The sequence below is a fragment of the Hyaena hyaena genome, unplaced genomic scaffold (assembly GCF_003009895.1).
Source record: "Hyaena hyaena isolate Hyena2069 unplaced genomic scaffold, ASM300989v1 scaffold_123, whole genome shotgun sequence".
NCBI classification, from domain to species: domain Eukaryota; kingdom Metazoa; phylum Chordata; class Mammalia; order Carnivora; family Hyaenidae; genus Hyaena; species Hyaena hyaena.
The window spans coordinates 2797058-2819973 of record NW_024080756.1 but is presented as its reverse complement, the minus strand read 5'-3'; the positions used below and the strand labels follow the sequence as shown (position 1 = coordinate 2819973).

The following is a 22916-nucleotide window of genomic DNA, read 5'->3' as shown; positions in this document are numbered from 1 at the left end:
CCGGGCGGGCGGGTAACCCGGCACAGCTGCCCAGGCTGCACGGAGGTGGCTCTGCCTCCCCGCCTTCGTACCTAACAGCTACGGAGAACGCTCCCCAGGGAGAGTGCCCCGGCCCGGCGGGGGCCTCTCGGGCGGCCTGTGGTGGGAGGGGAGACGGTTTCCAGCGCGAGCCGGCCCCGGGAGAAAATGCTGAGGCTGGCAGACACAGCTGCCTCGGTCATTTAAATGGAAGTCTCCAAAACGTAAATAACGTCGTCGTCTGTGCAAGTCTCCACAAGTCAGAACCGAACAAAGCTCCAGTCTTACGGTAGAACAGCCTGTGGATTTTCCCCCCTCAGCGTCTTGTCAGAACATTGTCGGTGACCCCCACTCCCTTCGCCTCCTACTTAGAAAAAGGCAAAAATAACATTTGAGTCAGTTAAAAGATGCTGCTGCGTGGAATACGTGTGTTCTGCCGGCTCTATGACGTTATGCACAACGCTCAGCCTTGGTTATTAACCCTCCCTTTTGTGTCTGAGATGGGCCTTCAGAAAAAGCGGTTTAGTTGTGACATTTTGTTTTTCCTAGGTGGTTGTAAATATGGCCCCACTGGAAAGTTGCTAATACACCTGACCAAAACGTGAACCTTTAAAAGGCTTTAATTCAAAAGGTGACAAGGGAGAAAGAGAACTAGTCATTAAAATTTGAATTGAAATCAGAATACTGTTACCGTAGGTCAAGAAATCTAAATAGGAAGTCATTTCCCCGCAGCATCGCCCACTTAAGGGACTCCGTTTTAGTCTTTACATTTTTCGTAAGTGGAGACCACGTTGTGGGTACACTGCACGTATTCAAGTAACGGTTAATTGAAGACACCTCGTGAGGGTTGTAGAGCACACTTTTCTGGATTTTAACACTCCTGGATACATAATATGCTCCTCATCGTTTACAGATAATGCGACAACCTGAACAACAATAAAACTTGCTCTAACTGTTGCTTTGGAAACTTTTATCAAAGAAGCAAAACTGTGTGAAAGTGTTGAAATCGCATTTACGGTTTCTGTTTGCAAGGCCATAACAGATATGTTCTCGTTTTGACTCGAGGTGATCCTCAGCCATCGTGCTTGACTAGGTCTGTAATTTCTGATGGTGGTGGGTGCAGAATCATGGTTCTTGCCCAGATCTAGAATCTCTAAATATAGCCATGTAAACTGGAAGATAAAGAGATGCATTTTAGCTTGCTCCTTGATTACAGTGCCCGTGGGATTGTGTTTAGGAAACAGAGGAAGCCTTGTAGAGTTGTATTTTATTACTTTTAACACATCCAACATGTGGGGGAATAAGTTAGGAAGAAGTGCTTTATAGGGAAAGTATTCATTTTACAAAAGAATGGCATGACTCTTTCAGATAGCATGCTTCCATTATGCTTTAAAGTGAGACCCTTTCCAGGGATGGAACTCCTAACTAAAATATAGGGCACACATATGGCCTTACAAATCAGGTACTTTGAAGTCAGTGAGGTTTTTGTTGTTATTTTTTTATAATTTTTTTTGAGTTTTTAGTTTTTTAGAATGTATCTTATAGAACACCAGGTACTAGAAAAAGAGGTACCTGAATTTTCAATATTTTTAAGCTGCCAAGTAGAGGTAATGACAATTAAAAAAAAACGCCAGTATGTTTGTTATAGCAGTCATATATTTTTATTCCTTCTATATCGTTTCAATTCTATTTAAAATTTTTGAACATCAGAAGCCTAGCATCAGCTCTAGGCAGTGATTCTTCTAAAGAAGGGAGAGTGGGGTGGGAGCTTTCACTTTTTACACAATTTATTGTTGCCTAGTTAAAGCACATACTGCTTTTGTAATTTTTTAAAACTCAAAACTAATATGAGTGTTGTGGTTATTGGTATAAAACATCTAGACAGTTTTTTAAAAGTGCCCCAAGCCCAGTGAGAAAAATGATTCAAATGACTTAATCATATTTACTTTTCAACTAGTTTTGCCAGTGGGTAGACACTAGAAGCCAAGGAATGCTTTCCTTTTGCATTTGTGGCACTGTGGTATCCAAAAGGACCTTTAAGGTGTCAGAAACTCTACAGAGACTCAAAAGAGTAATAAAGACAGTCCATTGATATAGATTTCTAAATGTATCTTTAACCAATTTGGAAATGATCAGAACAGGACTTTTAGTATATAAACACTGATTCAACAGTGATACAACACACAGAGTCTTTCTGTGGTACTGTCACCATTTGCTAAGAATTTTCATATTGTGAAAATGAGTGTCTTAGTATTGTATGCTAATGAATAAATAGATGTTATGTCAGAGACTTGCAGCAGTGTTGTTATGGCAGAGGCTGTTGCTATCTTTTTCAAAATGCTGATTAGGAGAATTGTTGAGAGGAAAGAACTGTTAGTTCCCACGTTAGTTTTTCCAGCCACACCTTCACCAAGGGCCGGTGAGGTTTGTGCTGTGATTAGCATCTACATCTGCTGTTTTAAACAAGGCCAGTTGCTGTCAGCAGTTCTGTGTCTTAGAATCTGGTTTGGCCAAAATTTATTCAAAGTCTGTAATTCATTTTCTTAACAGCAACAGATAAGGCATAATTGAAATAGCCTTTAGGAAATTATGAAATGCAGTTAGTTTGGCTTATGATCACTCTATTGAAGATCCTATTAAAAAAGGTATTACCTTTTTTAAATCAATACCTGCTAAAAGATGGGGTAGAACTAAGTTCTCATGTTGACTAGGAAAAGAACTGTTCCAAAAATGAATTTTCCAGGAAATTAAAACTTTTAACCTTTTAGAAACCAAGAATACTATTGTATAACAACAGTGGTATCCAAAAAGATCTTTAAGGGGTCAAAAACTCTTCCAGAGACTCAAAAGAGTAATAAAGAACCAGATTTCCTAGATTCAACCCCTATCTGCCCCACTCACTAATACTGAGCTAGATACTTGATTTCAAATTATATACATATATAATTTATAAATTATATGTAATTTATGTTTATAATTGTTATATAAATATTATATAGAATTTGACATATATAGAAGTATACATAATTTATAAAATGATCTCGTTCCTGCCTGAATCTGATCTAGGATGAGGTGGAATGGAGCCTTAGAGCTCATCAGTTCATATTCTTGTATCCCTCTCCTGTGCCTAGTCTTTTAAGAAAGAGAACAAAGGACATTGAGTTTAGCCTTCAAATATAGAGAATAAGTTGAACAGCACTAACTATATTTCCCATTATATTAGTCTTCATCAATCCTTTTTGGGAAAGACTTTATTTTATTTTTTTAAGTATATCATGTCTCCCTGCCTCACCCCCACCTCCCAGTCTTTTCTTTCACTTCCTCTCCTTTTCCTTCCTTTCCTTTCTGCCTTTAGGGAATGGCACAGACCTCTCACAACCTCTTCATCTTAGGAGGAAATTGACCCCAGTAGTATGAATGTGAACTGGGTACAATTCTAGTTTACCTGGAACTAGACTTGAGTAAAATAATGAAATTGGAATCTTGAATGTCTGAGACTTTTTTCCATTCCTTTCCTTTCTTCAGTTTTTCTACTCTTCTGTGTCCAGTTTTCTTGCCAGACGTACCTCATTAAAGAATGACTATGACCTCAACAATACGATTATTAGCATAATAGGTCTCAAATCCATTCCCAAGAATGTTTACTTTTAATTAACATCCTCTTTTAAAACACATAGTTTTTCACTCTGAAATAATGTATGTCTAAAGGACTGTGAAGGAAGGAATAGGGGAGAAGTGATACCAATATGACCATTAAATTTGGCTGTAGGGATGCACTTTCAAAGACTTGAAAATTATATAGGACCATTGGGAAAGGCCTTTGCTCTACTTATAGGAAAATACTCCATTCTGAAACACTGATAGCCACTTTGAATTCTAAAGCTATTGTTTTATGATAGTTCAATATGTAAAAGATATATTTGGTATAGAAACAAAACCAAAATAATATAATTCAACCTCTTTGTTTTGAGGCCCATGTGCTTTCAATCTTGTTATTAAAAATACGTATATGCCACCCACATGTCGCTAATTTAGTTGTAAAATAAAGTCCTAGAAATGGAATTGCTAAGTTCTTTTTCTCTCTCCTTACAGATAGTAACATAATACATGTACACATCTTATGCACTTGGCTCTCCCCGACCTTGACCCCTGCTCCCGAGAGAGAGAGAGAGAGAGAGAGAGAGAGAGAGAGAGAGAGAGAGAGACATATCTTGGAGGTCTTTTAAATCCAAGTCATATAGAATTGCTTCATTCTCTTTGTAAGGACTGCATGTTATTCTAGTCTGTGGTCATACTACATTAAAATAGTCCTGTTGATGAGCGTTCAGGTTGTTTTATATTTTGTACTATTAGAAACAATGTTGCAGTGATTATCCTTTTACATGTGGCATTTTTGTGAGTACAGGTCAGCATTTAAGATGAAATTTTTGATTCAAAGGATTTACGACTTTTTAATTTCAATCACTATTACAAACTGCCCTCTCTATAGGTTGTAGTAATTTATACTTCTTATGTATTTCTTGATCTTCCTCACACTTCAGAACACTCCCAGGAGAAATGTATAAGCAATGAGTGGCTATTTATCTACCTCCTCTTCAGCAGCCTATTATTAAACTTTTGATCTTAAGCAATCTTTTAGGTGAAAAATAGTATCTCAGTGTAGCTAACTTTAAGTTTTATTGTGAGGTTGACCATTTTTCAGCCATTTGTATTTCCTTTTCTTGGTCCATGTCCTTTGTTCATTTTTTATCAGGTCATTGTGGGGTTTCTTACTGATTTATAGGAGTCTTCATGTATTCAAGAAATTTAGCCCCTTTGATATAGGAACTGCAAATATATTTCCTGATTTTCTGTTTGCTTTTGACTTTTTTATATATTTATTTTTCCCACATGAAAGTCTTTATTTTTATGTCATCAAATTTACCAATCTTCTATTTTACAACTTCCGGGTTTTATGGCATTTTTAGGCCTAACTTCATCCATGAGTGTTTTCTTCTAGCACTAATATTTTTTGCTTTGGTTTTTTTTTTTTTTTTTTTAAACTTACGTCTAATTTAAGTATGATTTATGGTTCCAACTTCACTTTTTTCTGAGTGGCTCTCTAGTTGTATCAAGATCATTTGTTGAATCATCATTTTCTCCTCCATTTGAAATATTACATTTTAATATAGTAAAGTCTCAAGAAAGTAGTGTCTCTTAGGTATAAAAAGAGTAATAAACTCTTGAAACAGGTGTTTTCCTAAAATGCATTTTATTTAATATAGTGAAGCAATGAAAAGGGGTAAATATTGAATTTAACCTTAATGTTTGGCCCAATATATTTTGTTTCAAATCTTTGTAATTGGATCAGAAATTCAGCAGTTAGAAAGGCTAATAGTCATTGTTTTATATAAATGGCTGCATTTGTGCCAAGATGATGCATTGAATAGAAGAAATGTGGGGGTTTTTTCTTGTATTTATTACAGGCTTTTAAAATTAAGACATACATGTACCCAGACCAGTGAATTGAGTGCCTCCTCTAGTGAAGGAAACAGAGCATTGCTATGTTCAGTATAAGTGTGTTGGCAAGTATATTTGAATCCACATCTTAAGTTCTCCCAATAAAGATTTTCTTCAGTTTTGTCCTGCCTGCTTAATTTTTAAAAATCCACTGTGCTCAAAATGTTTTCATTCACTTGGCCCAGATTTTTTTAATTGCTGCCACATATCCTTCTCTGTCTGCATGACCCCCCCCCCTTTTTTTCTTTAAAAGGAACATCCTGAAGACTTTTGGAAGCAGTAGAGGGTACAAATAGTATTGGTATGCAATCATATAAGCCAGGGTTTATAAATATAAATAGATGTGTAAACTTTAGAAATTTCTTTGTTTGTTTTTTGTTTTTTAGAAACCAGATTGATAGCACTTGGTGCTATATGGAAACCAACTCGACAATAAACTATAAAAAAAAAAAAAAGAAACCAGATTGGTAGGACATGAGCCTTTAAAAAAAAGTTTGTTGTTATTTTAGTTTTGTTTCTGTAACCACACATTGGGGAAACGATGGACCTTTAACACTTGTCAGTTTTGTTAAGCATAGTACAGTGTCACATCAAATACACAATTCTAGTAGACTTCAAGTACAGGTTCTAGATTGACTATGTCAAAGGGCAGAAAACCTTCTTTGTTCATTGCTTGAGCTCTAAAATATAAGCAAAGTGATAACATACTAGAAATAAAAGATTTAAAGCAAACTCAGTTTCTAAGAGATTGTTTTACTCAGCCACAGAGAAAACATGTGCTGCAGTACTTTTTCTTTTATAAACTTAAGTAACTACTTTTTATTTTTCATACTGTTTCTTCTATTGTGAAGTGTTATTGTAGGTGTAATAATAATTACACTCCTTTCAGTTTAAGTCATCTAGGCAGAGGTTAGTGCTTTTTCATTTCATGACCAGATATACAGGGGTTGATGTTTTGGTTGGTTGAGTTTTGGATGTACAAACACATTGGTCTTATTTTGTATCAGTGACAATCCACAGGGTTGGTTGCTATGTGCTGAACTTTCTGTTCTAGACTTTCTGCCAAGTACTTTATGCAAAACTCTGGTTTTAGTGAGACAGGTTTTATTGTTTTTAGTCTGTGTCATATTATATTATAAGCTCTTGTCAGCCATACGATGCAAACAGAGGAGTTGGTATGTATATATGGCCATGAAAACAAACCACCAAAACAAGCCTGTCTCTGTTCAACTGTTTGTTTTCCCCCACATTCCTGTAGCCTCAGTTCATGTTGTTTACTGCTAAGAAGTCTAAGATGGTGTAATTTTCTTTTCTAGGAACTTGGAATTAGAATTCCTCGACCACTAGGACACGGACCAAGCAGATTCATCCCAGAAAAGGAGGTATGTTGTTTGTGAAAGTACATAGTGAACTGTATGCTTTTAAGGAAAAGCTTTCATGACCCATGTCTTGGCATCTGAACAACTGTTGGACAACAACATGTTTTACGAGTTGATCGCAGTTAATCATCATGCTTTGGCAGTGAATCTGTGGGATTAAAAAGCTGTTATGCTCATGTTGATTTCTAGTATTTCATGACGCTTTTCTAACAGCCGTATTTAATCTAGGAAAGGCAAGACTTGTTTTCGACCAATGATACTCCATCTCTTTATATTTAGATGTTTAGGTAGATGCATGATTGTAAGCTGAGTTACTTGGTCTTGGCCATCTCTACAGGAATGGTGTCAATGCTAGATTGGATGTTTAATTCTAAATATGCAAAAGCTCCTATGCTTTGTTTTCAAAGTTGGTTTGATGTTAATTTTGGTTCTCCTTAAATTGAGAGTAGTCATTATAAAGAAAAGGTAAAGGCTTTAGAGTCTGTTTGCAAGCTCTGCAAATTTGATAATCTAAATCTGCCTCTTTATCTGGATTCTGGCCAAGTCTACAAGCAGCCTATCTAGATGGCCTTTAATGTTCGGCCTTTGTTGTTTATCTCCTACCTACTACATAATGTGCAACTGTTTATTCTTCTGTCTTGGCTGCCAGTTGAGTTAGATTTTCAGAATTATAACCTTTCTCTCAAGCCAAATTTACCCTGCTTCTAGATGACACTTAAATATGTATGCACTGCATTCTAATACCAATTTACAATTTATGTAACCATGGTTTTCCTCTCTTTCATACAGATTCTCCAAGTGGGAAGTGAAGACGCACAGATGCATGCTTTATTTGCAGATTCTTTTGCTGCTTTGGGTCGTTTGGATAACATTACATTAGTGATGGTTTTTCACCCACAATATCTAGAAAGTTTCCTAAAAACTCAACACTATCTACTGCAAATGGATGGGCCATTACCCCTATATTATCGGCACTACATTGGAATAATGGTTTGTAAACATTAAAGGAAAATTCTTCCTGCTTCCTTTATTAATCATTTTAAGAGATGGTTAATGCTTTAAACACAGGGATGAATACTTATTTTCTAACTTATTGGATTCCTGTTAGATAGTATGTGGTTTTCCTCTTAATAAATAAGTATACTCTCAAGTGTATCACTAAAAAGAAGAGTATTTATACACTATTGACAACCATTTTCCACTAAATCAGAAGAAAGAAGAACACAGGATCTATTTCACTATTACAGATAGTTCACACTGACTTAAGTGGTGCTACTCCTGTTCGATTTGTAAATTATACTCCATTATTTTATGGTTGGCACCTTAACTGACGTTTGTTAATCTGAGGATCTGAAAGTTACATAAATACAATTCCTAAGGCTCAAATATTTTTATCAGATATTTAGTTTATTCTCAGGATATTCCTGAGGTGCTTTCTATGGTGTGTGTGATTTTTTAATGTTTATATGAAAAATTTTCTATGAAAAATTTGCAAACAGACTAATCAAACACTTGCTATTTTACACATTGTAAAGTAGAAAGATTCATAGTTTAAGATTTTAATATTTATAGTTAGATTGATCTTTTTGTTTTCTCTTAAGGCTGCAGCAAGACATCAGTGTTCCTACTTAGTGAACCTCCATGTAAATGATTTCCTTCATGTTGGTGGAAACCCCAAATGGCTTAATGGTTTAGAGAATGCTCCTCAAAAACTACAAAATTTAGGAGAACTTAACAAAGTGTTAGCCCATAGACCTTGGCTTATCACCAAAGAACATATTGAGGTAAGTAGAAGTAATGTCTCTAGGGTGGTTTTTTTTTTTTTTTTTAACAAACTTTAATTATTAGAGCAGTTTTAGGTTTACAGAAAAATGGCACAGAAAGTACAGAGTTCTCACATTCTAACCTCCTGAACCTCCTTCCTAGTCTCTTTTATTAACATCTAGCATTAGTATGGTAACATTTGCTGTAAGTAAAGAATCAATATTGATCTATTAACTAAAGTCTGTGGCTTACATTAGGGTTCACTCTTTGTGTTGTACAGTTCTATGGGTTTTGACAAATGCTAATGTCATCCAGCCACCAGTACACTATCATACAAAAAAGTTTCACTGCTCTAAAAATCCTCCGGGCTCCACCTGTTCATCTCCCTCCCCTTCTCCCTGAAACCCTGCAATTGCTGATGTTTTTACTGTCTATAATTTTGCTTTATCCAGAATGTTACATAGTTGGAGTCATACAGTATATCATCTTTTCAGACAAGCTGCTTTTCTTATCAGTATGCATTTAAGGTTTCCTCCATGCATTTTCCTGGCTTAACTGTTCCTTTATTTATTACTGAATTATAATACACCACTATATGGAGTTACCATAGTTCGTTTGAAAGCCATCTTCGGTTACTTCTGGTTTTGAGCAATTATGAAGAAAGCTGCTATAAACATTCACATGCAGGGTATTTTTGGTGAACATAAGTGTTCAACTAGGGTAAATAACCAGGAATGTGATTGTTAGATTCCATGGTAAGCCTGTGTTTAGCTTTGCAAGAAACTGGGAAATGGTCTTCCAAAGTGGCTGTACCAGTTTGCATTCCCACCAGCATTGGATGAGCATTCCTATTTCTCTACATCCTTACCAGCATTTGGTGTATCAGTGTTTTGGATTTTAGCCATTCTGATAGGTGTGAAGTGGCATCTTGTGTATCTTTATAAAATGCCATTTAAATTAGTGCCTTCTGGCTCTGTTTATTAATAAAATAAAGGTAGATTGACATCTCTAAAAGTAGCTACCTAGAGTAGAAATTCTTAAAAATACAACATATTCTTGGGTTTATCTTTCTATTTCATAAAACATGTTCAATACTATTATAAAGTGAAGCATCTTATTAAGATATAAGATCTGAATAGGATTAACATAGTATCTATTATATTGTCTGGTAATGCAAAATTACACAGGATTATAAAACAAGAAATGAAGAGAAAGGGTATGATCTGTAAGAATTTGAAGAATCATAGACTTTACCTTGAACATAATTTTTAAAATAAATCTAATTTGATGATTTAGGGATATGAAGAGTCAAGTTCAAACTACTGCCTTTAAAATTCCTTGAGAAAGCTTGATGATAAAGAAAAACACAGGCATATTTTATACAGTAGCTTTCACTTTAAATACATTTTTATTACACTTAGATTGAGACTTTGAATAACAGTTAAAGCATTCATAGTCCAGCATCTGAAATATGACAACTGCTTTTAAACAAAAAGTATTGTTACATTTTTAAATCAGGATTTTGGAAAATCAAAATAATAATGAATATGTCATTATCCGATTATGTTAAGCTCTGTTTACATGATCGATAAAAAAATAGCATTCTGGGTTCTGTGTGTCTCAAATTATTATTGTACCCTAGGTTTTATACAGTGACTAATCCTGTTTTTATTTTTATTTTTTAAGTTTATTTTGAGAGAGAGTGCATGCGTGCACCTGCACACATGAGCAGGGGAGGGGCAGGGAGAGAATCTCAAGCAGGCTCAACACTGCAGGCTTAATGGTGTCAGCTCAGAGCCTCATGTGGGGCTCAAACCCATGAACCATGAGATTATGACCTAAGACAAAATCAAGAGTCAGATGCCTAAGCGACTGAGCTACCCAGATGCCCCCTAATTCTGTTTTAAATAGATTAAATACCAAGATGAACTATTTACTTTTATCAACACCATAACTAGTATAAAAATATGTTCTCCTTTTTTTTTTTCTTGAGGGACTTTTAAAAGCTGAAGAGCACAGCTGGTCCCTTGCAGAACTGGTACATGCAGTGGTTCTCCTCACACACTATCATTCTCTTGCCTCATTCACATTTGGCTGTGGAATCAGTCCAGAAATTCATTGTGACGGTGGCCACACATTCAGACCTCCTTCCGTTAGTAACTACTGCATCTGTGACATTACAAATGGCAATCACAGTGTGGATGAGATGCAGGTCAACTCAGCAGGGAATGTTCCGGTAAGTATTATTTGTTACAGGATTATCATAAAACTAATCATAATAATTGCTGCTATATTATTTTTTCCTGTGACTTCTTGGAAAACCTACCTTGTTAAATCCATAGAGATATTAAGGCTCTCTACCTGTTCATTCAACAAGTATTTATCAACTGCCTTTAAATGCTCAGCAATAGTTTAGGGCTAAGGAATAAAATAAAATCAGACCCTTTAGGAGGTTACACTCAAGTAATTTTAGGATCAGGAGGCACCAGCATGTGCCCATTGAGAGCCAGCTAGTATTGAATGGGTGCTGCAGTGAGATGAGGGGAGGCTGAGACCATGGAAATTAGTGGTGGAGACTCCCTGATGCTGATCACATTCTTTTCCTCCCTTTTGCATAAAAGAAACAGGCTGGTTTCTTAATGATCTTTTAGAAGAGTTCATCAGCCTTAACTAGAAATTTCTCCTTTTAAAATTCTTTTTTCATGTTTAACTTGGCACAAATATATATGTAAGTGAAAGTAAGTTTATTAAAATGTTTTCACTTCTATTCCTTCTCTGGCTTTTATATTTTCTCAATTTTGTTATTCCCTTGAAACAGATTAGAACAAGTTGAATTTTTTATAAGCAGATTTTAATTCCTAAATACGATGAGTCAAAATCCCCTCTGCATTCTTTTGCTATAGAAATCACAGAAACAGCATCACAGTTCTCTGAATACTTTGCATGCATAGATTTTCTCGGTTATATTATTCCTTTGAAACAGATTTGAACAGTTTTGAATTACCTTTAATGTATATATTTGACTGTGGGCAAGTTATCTTACCTCCCTGAGCCTCTGTTCTTTCATGTCTAAATAAACATAAGGTTATTTGAGGTTTAAATGAAATGTTTCTAAAGAATGTCTCTAAAAGGCCTAGTACAGCTGGCATTTATCAAGTGCTAAATAAGAAGTACCATTTACATATGGTGAGATTAGCACATAAGGAAAATAATTTTCCTAGGATTGATCACTGCTGTGCTCACAAGGCCCAAGACCATCAGCTTCACCCTGTTGAGCTACTTGGATTAATGTTATAGGCCATAATATTGGCCACTGACCATTTAGTAAAACTTTTATGAGATGGTCTAAGGGAAAATGGTAACAGTTGCTAGGATGCTTGGAGCTGGATTGTTGTCCTCTCTCACCTTTGATTTAGTACAAGGCTGAAGAAAATAAAGGGGTTGGGGGTAGTCTTATAGTGCCTTTGGAAGGGCCAGAACTTGCCTTAAGTCTTCCTCAACCACATAAGTATTTTGTCTATTAGTGCTTGAGAGAATTTGAATGTAGTATGGGTTCAACTACACAAAAGGAAAAGATATTTACCACTTTTTTTATATGAAGTGAAGAGGCCACCTCTTAGTGCTAAAATGGTATGCAGTACACCAGCACGCCTTGTTTCATTACAGAAAACTCCAAAATTTGTACTTTTTGTGTGGGTGTATAGAAAGGCAAGAATGCTTTCCTGAACAGGGGATGAATGAGCAGTAGCTTTAGTTTGTTTGTACATAGGTACGGTTGGAGCACTAGGTATGTATGTACTCTGTACTACTTAGAAGTAGGTTTTTGAATGTAACAAGTAAGTCAACTTGAGTTGTAATATATTTTGGGAAATTGGTTCACTACAAATTGTGACTGTAAACATTGTACTATAAATATTTTGTAGTTTTTCCCTAATAAAATTTTTAGGGTAAAGGGTAAAAAAAAAATAGCACAAGGCTAAAAAGTACTTGATTATTTCTGGTTATCCCTCTATTACATGAGATTAATAGTAAAATAATAGAAATTTTAAATTCCTCTATTTAATTCCCTGAGTTGGCTATTTGTGGCTTATGGCCCACACTGAGGGCACTTGTCAGTGAGCTAATAGTTTATTCTTCAGGTACATATTAGATGTCTGATTCAGTTCAATTCCTTTTCCTCTTCACTGTAAATTCTATCAAGAATTGTCTTTCATAAGAATACTTAAAATTTGGGCTATTTTAGAAGAAGGTAAATAAACAAAATAGGTAATATAATGAAGGATAATGTGAGTTGACAGAAACCTTATTTTTTTTTTTTTTTTTTTTTTTTGGTAAACCTTGGGTCATCTTTTTAGCCCTTTATTTGGCTACCAACTCTGGCTTAGGAGTAATTAAGGAGAACTATGTACCAGAAGAACCTCTAATACATCATAGGAACACTTTCCGCCATCATGAAATTGTGAGAGAAAGTACTCACTATCGGGTGCTTCAGTGTAACTGTTAGGGTCATATGAAAATATAAAGTACCAGTAGTACAGATTATTTGTATCTTAGTGTAGAATTATCCTGACAAGCTTTCTGCAACAAATATTTTGCAAATAATCTACTATGTGCCAGGTACTGTGCTGGGCTCTGAATATATACTTATAAATTAGACAAGTCCCCTGTCCTTATGAAGGTTTGGTCTGAGGAAGGCAGGCATTAAACCAGTATCATGCAATAACAATTACGAATTGTATCTGGTGCTCTGAAGGAATGAGCAGAATGCTGTGTGACCATAATTAGGGTGGCAAGGTTTGGGATGGGGGGACAGAACAGGAAAAGCAAGTAAGCTGACATGTGAAGGACCAATGGGTATAAGCCAGGAAAAGAGTATAAGAGTAGGGGAAGAACATTCCTAGCAAAAGATATTTTTAATGAGAAAACAGTTCTGTGTTTGAATACTGAGACTTGAAATTGGAAGATTTCTTAATGTTTTATAAGATAAATTTCACAGATTTGATCCCACTTTCATAGTAAGGATGCAGCAGGGTATGGAAGTATGTATTGTTTGGCTAGTTCAAGTGCACTGGCCAGTCCTCATGTGTCAGACCTGTTCTACAGATGTCACTGCTCTAGTCATCCCAGCAAGAGACAGCTGCCAACCCCATTGGCAGAGGTCAGGTGGAGAATTCCAACCCTTTAAGGACAAATTTCATTCTTAATTGGTAAATTCAGACTGATTACTATAATTTGAAGGTGGTAGACACGTGTTGACAGTGTGCCCAAATGTGCATAGTTGAGGCAAAACCACTTATACTTTCATATATTGTTTAACTGAGCCGTTCTAAGTTGACGATAAGTGTTAAATTTTAATTCTTAAAACTCAGCACTAACAATAACGTTTTTAAATAATTTTTATTTTAAAATCTATAGACCTGTATATGTACACCAAAATTATAAGATCTATTTTTCCTATATTTTGTTGTCTCATAAGAATTTGTGTCTTAATAAAAGATATTTTTTAAATTTCATCCTTTGTCTGACATATGCAACATTATATTTTCTCTTCAGGTAAGTGATTCCTTTTTTGAGGTTGAAGCCCTCATGGAAAAGATGAGGCAGTTACAGGAATGTCGAGATGAAGAAGAGGCAAGTCAAGAAGAGATGGCTTCGCGTTTTGAAATAGAAAAAAGAGAGAGCATGTTTGTCTTCTCTTCAGGTAAAAGCAATCATTACATAGTCAGCAAAACTTCTATTGCTTACCAAAAAGAGCCGCCTTTTATTATTTAGAGAATTTTATTTTTTTAATGTTTATTTTTGAGAAAATCCCAAGCAGGCTTCACTCTATCAGCACAAAGCCCAACTTAGGGCTCAATCTCAGGAACCATGGGATCATGACCTGAGCCAAAGCCAAGAGTTGGACACTTAACAGTGAGCCACCCAGGTGGGGGTGAGAATTTAGATAAAATTTTTTTAAAAAAAATAGAAACTTTTATTTAAATTCTCTAATAAAAGATAAAAGTTTAAAAAATTTTTTTTCAATGTTTTATTTATTTCTGAAAGAGAGTGAACAGGGGAGGGTCAGAGAGAGAGGGAGACACAGACTCTGGAGCTGGCAGTCAGCACAGAGCCTGACAGGGGGCTCAAACCCACGAACTACCATGAGATCATAACCTGAGCCAAAGTTGCGCCTGGGTGGTTCAGTCAGTTAAGCTTCTGACTTTGGCTCACGTCATGATTTCCCGGTTTGTGGGTTTGAGCCCCGCATCGGGCTCTGTGTTGACAGCCAGCTCAGAACCTGGAGCCTGCTTCAGATTCTGTATCTCCCTCTCTCTCTGACCTTCCCCTGCTCATGCTGTCTGTTTCCCTCTCTCAGAAGTAAATAAAACATTTAAAAAAAATTTTTTTAAGAAATAAAGTTTCAAAACCTCAATCCAAATACATCTTTCCTTTTCGAGAAGCTGTTATTGCATAGGTGTTCCTACCTATAAATAAAGCAGGCAACCTAGAAAAAGAAGTTTTAGTATAAATAGCACTAGACTAAAAGAGGACATTTGATTTGGGTTTTTGTACTAAAATCACTGCTAATAAGCTTTGTGAATGTATGGGGGTACCCGGCTGGCTTAGTTGGTTAAGCATCTGACTCTTGAGTTTGGCTCAGGTCATGATCTCACAGTATGTAAGATCAAGCCCCAAGTCCATGCAGAGCCTGCTGGGGATTCTCTCTGCCCCTCTCCTACTCACATACTCTTTCTAAATAAACAAACATTAAAGAAATTAAATAAAATTAGGAAATTGGGTTTGTAAAGCTCTGAGATTACTTTTTAGCTTTAAAATACAATGATTTGTGAAATGGAACTGCTTATTAGACAATTGACAACAAACTTAAATCCTTTATGTTTGGCCTTTATATACAGGGTATAGGATTTAATATATAAATCGGGTAATTTACAGGAAAAACAGTTGAAGTGTCTCAAAATGTATTTTGATAACAGAGTGAAAAAGCATATGTGTTAAAAGCACCAAATTTCTTAATAGCAAAGAAAAAGATGTTTTAAGTTTATTTATTTTGAGAAAGCGGCAGAGAGATCCCAAGCAGGCTCCACGCTGTCAGCACAGAGCCCAGTTTCACAAACCCTGAGATCATGACCTGAGCCAAAATCAGGAGTCAGATGCTTAACTGACTGAGACACCCAGAAAAAATAAAATGTGTATAAATGAAGGTTGGATGTTACCTTGTTTCTCCTTGAGGAAAAGTTTTTTTTTTTTTTTCTGTTTACTTCAAACAAACATGAAAGCAATCCAGAAAGGTTTAGAGCAGTTCAGGAAACATTGTAAAAATGATTCACCACTCCAGTATTGTTTCTAGGACCCTTTGAGGTGTTAGATCATATTATATATTGTAGGACATTAATATTTAAACAGAAATCATTCAAGTGCTAAAGTATAGAGCATAAATGATTAATCACCATAAAGATTACCCAAAAGGTGTTCAAACTTTGAGTACTTGCTTTTAAGTAGAACTGGGGACATAGAAGGCATAGGAAAGAGAAAAATGCAAAGCATCAAAATTCAACCATGAATATTTTTATAACAAAATCTAATTACATTCCATTTAATGGTAAATAAGCTACTTCTCTTTACGGTTTTAAGACTTTAGTTGATTACTCACTGTGAGAGAAAGGGCTATCCTGTTTTTACTTGTTATAGGTAAAATGAATTTTAACTAGCATTCTGTTTTTGAAAAGCTTTCAGTGTCTTTTTAATTATTTCAGATGATGAAGAAGTTACACCAGCAAGAGATGTATCTCGTCACTTTGAGGATACCAGTTATGGCTATAAGGATTTCTCTAGACACGGGATGCATGTTCCAACATTTCGAGTCCAGGTAAAATTGCTCGTGATTAGTTAGAAGTATCTCAGTCTGACTTAAAATACGAAACCCCCCTGCCCTGGATTTGAGAATTATAGAATGTTGAAGATGTAACTTTTCTTTATCAGGCAATTCCCTTAAATATATTTATTTTATTGTTAAAGTTCCTAAATCAGTTGTTCAGAAATCAAAACATTCACCCATAAAACTGAATTACAATATTGGATTAGGTTCCCAGTTGGTGTGCCAAAACTCAAGTTTGTAATATATCTAAATAATGAATAATAGTAGCATTTATAGCATTGGATTTTCTTCTCCTCTCCTATTGAGCCCGAGTGTTAAAGTGGGGCCCTGATATGCACCAGGCCTGAGTAATAAATGTCCCTGGCCTCTCAAGCATTACGTGTATGTGAGTAGAGGGAAAGAGGATGAAAAATTCAAAAGTGAAATTTATTTAAAGTGTGCTTTATTTACTCTTTTTTAGGGAAAGTAAGTTTCTGCTTGTTTTCTTTATAATTTGGGTGTTCTTACTGATAACATAGACCGTAAAATCATGACAATTACATTATCCTGATTCCCTGTGAACTATGTACTGAATATTACTTGAAGCAATGAACATTTTTGAGGGTTTTAAATTAAACCTTGAGAGGATTCACATAAATGTTATTCAAAATTACTTAACACTTCTCTCAGAGTGAATAAAATTAGTGATGTGGGGAATAGAAATATTTTTGGTAGATCCAGTTTCTTTAGCTCTGAAATCATGAACTTTGAAATATACATTAAAACTTCCTCAGTATAATTCTGAGTCTATGGAAACTTAGGACTTAGTGTCCTCGAGGATACTAGGCTCCTCCTGTTTTTGCTTGGTAGGGGGTACTGTGCTAAAAGTGCTTTGCAAATATATCTCAGGAGCAACAGTAGCCATAGTCTCTGGTTCCACAGTAAAAGTTGAAAATCTTCAATTAATTAGCAAGTATTTACTCTGTACTCTAAGCCATGTAAGACTGTTTCCAATCCAGTCCATTAATAGAAACATACTGCAGCATAACTGTATTTCTTAAATAGTCTATTGTATAAATATTTAATTTAGATGAGTTGATATTCCCAACTTTGTTATTGTGAGGGTCCAATTAAGTAAAAGCTATTTTATCAAAATTATGAAAATTTGAGAACTATAAAATTGTGTTTCTTTGCTCAAGGGATGAAGATGTTGTTTAAAGGGACAAAAATTAGGCACAAGGAAGCATTATAGAATATTTCTACTTGATAGTATAATTGTGTCAAGAAATATAACAGATTAGAATTGAAGAGATCATGTGGATTGGAAATGTTACGGTGGGAGTTAGGATTTGAGAGATTTGAATGGTACAAAAGCATAGGCATCGTAAAGCAGAGGAGACTATAGGCAATACATTGAGCTTAGATTGAAGGACAGAGTGAGGGAAGGGATCATAAAGAAATTGGCTGGGCTGCTGAGTGCTTCAAGCAAAGGATTCCTACTTCTGATTAGGGTGAAGCTAATTTAAAATTGATATGTTGTTACTCTGGTTAAAACCTACAAAACTGACCAAAGAGGTGTTTCAGGAAAATAAATTTGAGAGCAGTATAGAAGTAGTGTAGGGGCTTATTTTGCTTGAGGTAGAAAGAGGGGAAGCAGGGAAATTTAGTGTAAGAAAACTAACTAGGAGACTCAGTTAATAATGCTAAGAATCCGGAGGTAGGAGGAAAAGGAATGAGTGACGGTTGTGTTGAATTAAAAATTGACAAAAATTTGAGGACCATTTGAGTAGCTGCAGCTATGGAAAAGGAGAGATGACTCCCAAGATGGGTTGCCTCTGGATGCTGAATGAAGAGACAGAGAAAGCTGAAAATGGATGGCCTGTGTGTAAGAATCTCACTGGTTTTTAAACTCACTGAGCTACGAAAGGCTTGTGTGCTGCAGGGAACATACTAGAAAGCCAGTGGATTCCAAATGCCAGTAATCTGACCTATTTCTACTGCTCTGCCATATGAACTATACTTGGCCACATTTTAATTATTCACATTTGTTATGTTCTCTGTATTTAGGACTATTGCTGGGAAGACCATGGTTATTCTTTGGTAAATCGCCTTTATCCAGATGTGGGACAGTTGATTGATGAAAAATTTCACATTGCTTACAATCTTACTTATAATACAATGGCAATGCACAAAGATGTTGATACCTCAATGCTTAGACGGGCTATTTGGAACTATATTCACTGCATGTTTGGAATAAGGTTAGTCTATTATGTTTACAAAGAGATATTTTCCTTTGAGCTAAATTATTCAAGTGCTTGAAACACATACACAGAGATACACTATATATATATTACATATATGTATAATTTTCAAAACTATCCCTTCCCCAATAGCTTATTTTTATGTCACTTATGAGTAAAAAAAAAAAAAAAAAAAAAAATTTAATGCAGCTCGTGTTATTTCCACTCTCCTAGCTCGGCAGAAGGGAAGGGAAAGTTAGGGACATTGCCTTCAGGTACAGGGGAGGGCAAGCAAGCTGGTCCTAGAGCATAGAGGAATCTTTGGTATCTTTTCTCTTTGTATCATCTCCTATCTTCTTGGAACTAAGTATGCTTATAGTGCCCTTGGCTATTCTCAAGCTCCTTCTGAACAGTACCTACTCCCATGATACTTCATCAAAATGCAAAACTTTCTCGTCCCATTAGGTATTCAGTCATATTATACAGGAAGTGCAGCCATTATATACCACCTTCTAACATATGCACATAAGCGCTATGTTTTAGGACTTTGATTATTTCAGCTATAAAATCAGGTTTTCTCTTGCTATTCATTTTATCAGTGACCAGACTACTTAGCCTCCAGAATGGTAGTAGAACCAGCTTTGCAAGAGCTTTTTTTTTTTTTTTTTGACTGAACAACAAACAAGAGGCTTCAGTCCCTGGATGTTGTAGAAACTATCGCCCATTGGGGCAGAGCAGACACCATCTTGGCTTAAAGCAGAACAGCTTGTCCTAAGTGTAGACACTGTGAGGCTGACTATAAATCATCCTTCCCTCTGGAATAATCCTCTGCCAATCCCCCACCATTTTTTTCCTCATGTGATCCCAGAAACTCCTGGAAACATGGGGGGGGGGGGGGATGACTGTTAATTGTTTTCATTTACACAAGCAGATTATGATCTATATATCATGCAGTAGTAACCAATAACAGTGTTTAATATGTGGAATTCTTAATTTTAACAATACTCAAATTCTGTTTTCACAATTTCCTCAGTGCAGTCGCTTCTTTGATTATAAGTCTATACTGTTGCTTGGGCACTGGCAAGTTTCCTGTTCATCTCCCTAACTTCTCTGTTTCTTACCCCCTTTATAGTCATTCATTCACCTCCAATTAAACATGATAAAGCAGTTATTTTGGGGAGACAGCTGCCTACATGGGGAGGGAAGAAAAATACAGCATTTACTACTAATGTCCATACTTTGAAAAGACAGCAAACTATATGTTAAAAATATATAGTTCTCACTTTATCTTTTAACAGATATGATGACTATGACTATGGTGAAATTAACCAGTTACTGGATCGTAGCTTTAAAGTTTATATCAAGACTGTTGTTTGCACTCCTGAAAAGGTTACCAAAAGAATGTATGATAGCTTCTGGAGGCAGTTTAAGCACTCTGAGAAGGTAGGTACCTACTGTGGTTTGCTCTGTAACTTAGCAGTGATTCTTATTCCTTCACCTAATCTAATGGCTCCCAAATCTTTTCCATCAACCTCTTCCAACCTGAGAAAAGCATTCCAGCACAGCTATCTCTGGTATCCCTTGTAAGGGAATCTCATTATAGTTCTAGAGTAAAAGAATAAAGACAGGGCAGACACGTGGCTGGCCCCACTTCAGAAGTGCTGGCATGGCTGTCACTGCTTAGGAGAATTGTTTATAGATAGAAATGTCTGGTCTTTGAACCATCTTTTTTAAACTATTTAAATTATTAAGTGATGATTTGGCAGGGGAGGTTGGTATTCTAAATAAGCAATGTCTAGATTTTCTGAAATATAACAAACCTGTAAGAAGAGATGTTATCAAATATGAGCTCAGTATCTATCCAAAAAGAGCATTAGAATGGCTTTCAGTTTGAGACAAATTTAAGACTTCTAAGTTATTCAGTGGCACATAGAAAATGTACTTATTTTGGGGGGGACACTAGATACACTGAAACACTTGGGAATGCTTACAACCCTCCCTTAAATAATGTGTTTTGTATTCAGGTTCATGTTAATCTGCTTCTTATAGAAGCTAGGATGCAAGCGGAACTCCTCTACGCTCTGAGAGCCATTACCCGCTATATGACCTGATGCCTTTCCTCCATTAAAGATAATGGAATGATCCGCAGATACAGTCTACAAGGGGAAGGTACTAAGCCCCAGGACCAATGGTAGATAAAAGAATTCAGAAATCCATTGTGCCATGATTCCTTTAGTTTCTGCTCTATTACTGTGGAAATACCACTGCTGGCACGAGCAGTGAATGCTTGGCAGCTTCAAGTGTAGAGCTGTGAAGAAGGGCTGCCATTCACAGTATTTTGCTTTTTGACAGTACAAGATGCTGTATAACTGTTTTAATACAGCAAATAGTAACTCTCCAAATCCTGTTGCTTTTATGTTAAATAAGATAACAAGAATTGGAGCATGCAAAGAATGAGAGTTGGATAATGACATAAGCTTTTTATACATAAAGAATTTTAGATCCTGGTGCTGCTATTTCTGCTGGTGGAATGAATAGAGTGGCTGTTCCAGTTAAGCTATTAGTAATAAAAGTGAACACTGCTACTATCTGAGCCTACATACATAATTTGCGTGGTTTCGAATTAAACTTGCATATGTGTTAATTTTTTGCATCTAAACATAGAATTATTACAGCTCGGCAAAGACCATTTCGATGGCAACAGTTCATTTCTTTCATTATAGTTTTTTTTTTAATTTACCTATTGGATGACATTAAATTACAGTGGCATTCTTAAAGATTTTCTTCAAAAAAGCAATCTTAAATGAAAGTGTATAAATTATAAGAAAAGCTAGCTATCTTTTGATATGCTGTTTCCCTAGATTCTATGACACTGGAGGGCAGCTGTCTTGTGCAGTATTTTGTTTCCAGCACTGAAGTTGTGGGAAATGTTGCTGTAGACTGCTGCGCAGTCCCAGGTGCATTCTGCCTGCCTCATGGTCCCCACTTTAAAGATTGTGCAGCTCTTTCAAACTAAAGCTGGAAAATATTTTTAGTCAGGTTATCAAATTTGATTTACAAAAATGCTAACTTTGTTTGAAATGCAAACAGATTTGGAAAAAATGTATTAAGTATTTGTATTCTGGAAGCGTGAATTGCTTTTGAAGTCTGTCAGTATTATTGGTATTTTTCAATAAATCCTTTTTCTCCAATTTTATGTGCTGTCTCAATCTCATAAAAGTTATGACTTCACAATCAATTACCATTCTGAATTTCTGTTTAATTGTATTAGCCAAGTAGATTCACACTTAAATGGCAAACTCTCAATGCCATTTGTCCCTTTTGAACAGAGATGTTCTAGAGTTCAAATAAGAATTATTAGAAACAGGGGCACGTGGCTCAGTTGGTGGAGCATGCAACTCTTGATCTCAGGGTCCAAGCCCTACACTGGGTGTACAGATTACTTAAAGTCCTTTAAAAGAAATTTAGAAACAAGGAGTGACAACAGGACAAAAAATGAGCACTGGATGTTATATGTAAGTGATGAATCATTAAATTCTATTCCTGAAAGAAAAAGGATGCTAATGTCTTGTTTATGGTAATAAACACACGTTATTGCTTGAAAGGCCCTGCAAGTAGCATAGGTGGGTGGATTTAACAAATTGTGACTTTGTCTTTACAATAAAGATTTGCCCACCAAATATTTTATAGTATGTATACATAGCTACAGTTTAAATCCTGGAACTTTATAAATATATAAAAATTTAAACATTTAGTCAACTTATAAGCTTAATTTACTGTTATTGGTTTGGAATGCATATTTAACTTCTTCAGTTGAACATTGTTGATATGCTTTTACTTCAGAGGGCTCTAAAAAAAAAAAAAAAACTGTAGCAGGTAGTAAAAATATTGATGTGTCCAGCAAGGAAGAAAAAAGCTCTACATTTAATCAAAGTTGTTATAATAACTCTTACTCATCAAAACATTTTAGCTCAATCTAGTGCCTACAAATTTATAATATGTGGGTGAGAGTAGGGAGGTGAAATAGTTCCTGCCTTCAAAATTATATATCCTGGTGAGAAGACAAGACTGTTATTATCAATATATTTTATATTTAAAGAAACATAGGTCCATTTCTTTTCTATTTTTTAAAATATTTTTGAGAGAGGGGCACAAGCT

At 35.7% G+C, this 22916-nt stretch overlaps 2 protein-coding genes across 10 annotated transcripts in view; one reads left to right on the top strand and one right to left on the bottom strand.

Annotated features, from left to right (window-relative positions):
• SESN1 (sestrin 1) overlaps positions 1–21954 on the top strand; it is a 117941-nt gene extending 95987 nt beyond the window's left edge. For 2 of the 3 annotated variants that reach the window (XM_039237435.1, XM_039237436.1), the window contains exons 2-10: positions 6834–6899; positions 7686–7886; positions 8498–8680; positions 10654–10896; positions 14214–14361; positions 16418–16530; positions 18586–18776; positions 20057–20201; positions 20783–21954. In XM_039237435.1, coding sequence (XP_039093366.1) covers positions 6834–6899; positions 7686–7886; positions 8498–8680; positions 10654–10896; positions 14214–14361; positions 16418–16530; positions 18586–18776; positions 20057–20201; positions 20783–20869 — 1377 coding nt within the window. In that variant the 3' untranslated portion in view covers positions 20870–21954. Of the gene's footprint in view, positions 1–11; positions 1112–6833; positions 6900–7685; positions 7887–8497; positions 8681–10653; positions 10897–14213; positions 14362–16417; positions 16531–18585; positions 18777–20056; positions 20202–20782 lie in introns of those variants that run through there. The other variant, XM_039237437.1, reaches the window with a different exon arrangement.
• The window catches only part of ARMC2 (armadillo repeat containing 2), a 135299-nt gene continuing 126642 nt past the window's right edge, over positions 14260–22916 (bottom strand). For 5 of the 7 annotated variants that reach the window (XM_039237426.1, XM_039237432.1, XM_039237430.1 and 2 more), the window contains 2 exons: positions 19880–19947; positions 19574–19632 (listed from right to left, as the gene is read on the bottom strand). Coding sequence is in view for 1 of the 7 variants with exons in the window: in XM_039237431.1 (XP_039093362.1) it covers positions 14297–14310 (14 nt within the window). In the remaining 6 variants the exon portion in view is untranslated. Of the gene's footprint in view, positions 14311–19573; positions 19633–19879; positions 19948–22916 lie in introns of those variants that run through there. The other 2 variants (XM_039237431.1, XM_039237428.1) reach the window with 2 other exon arrangements.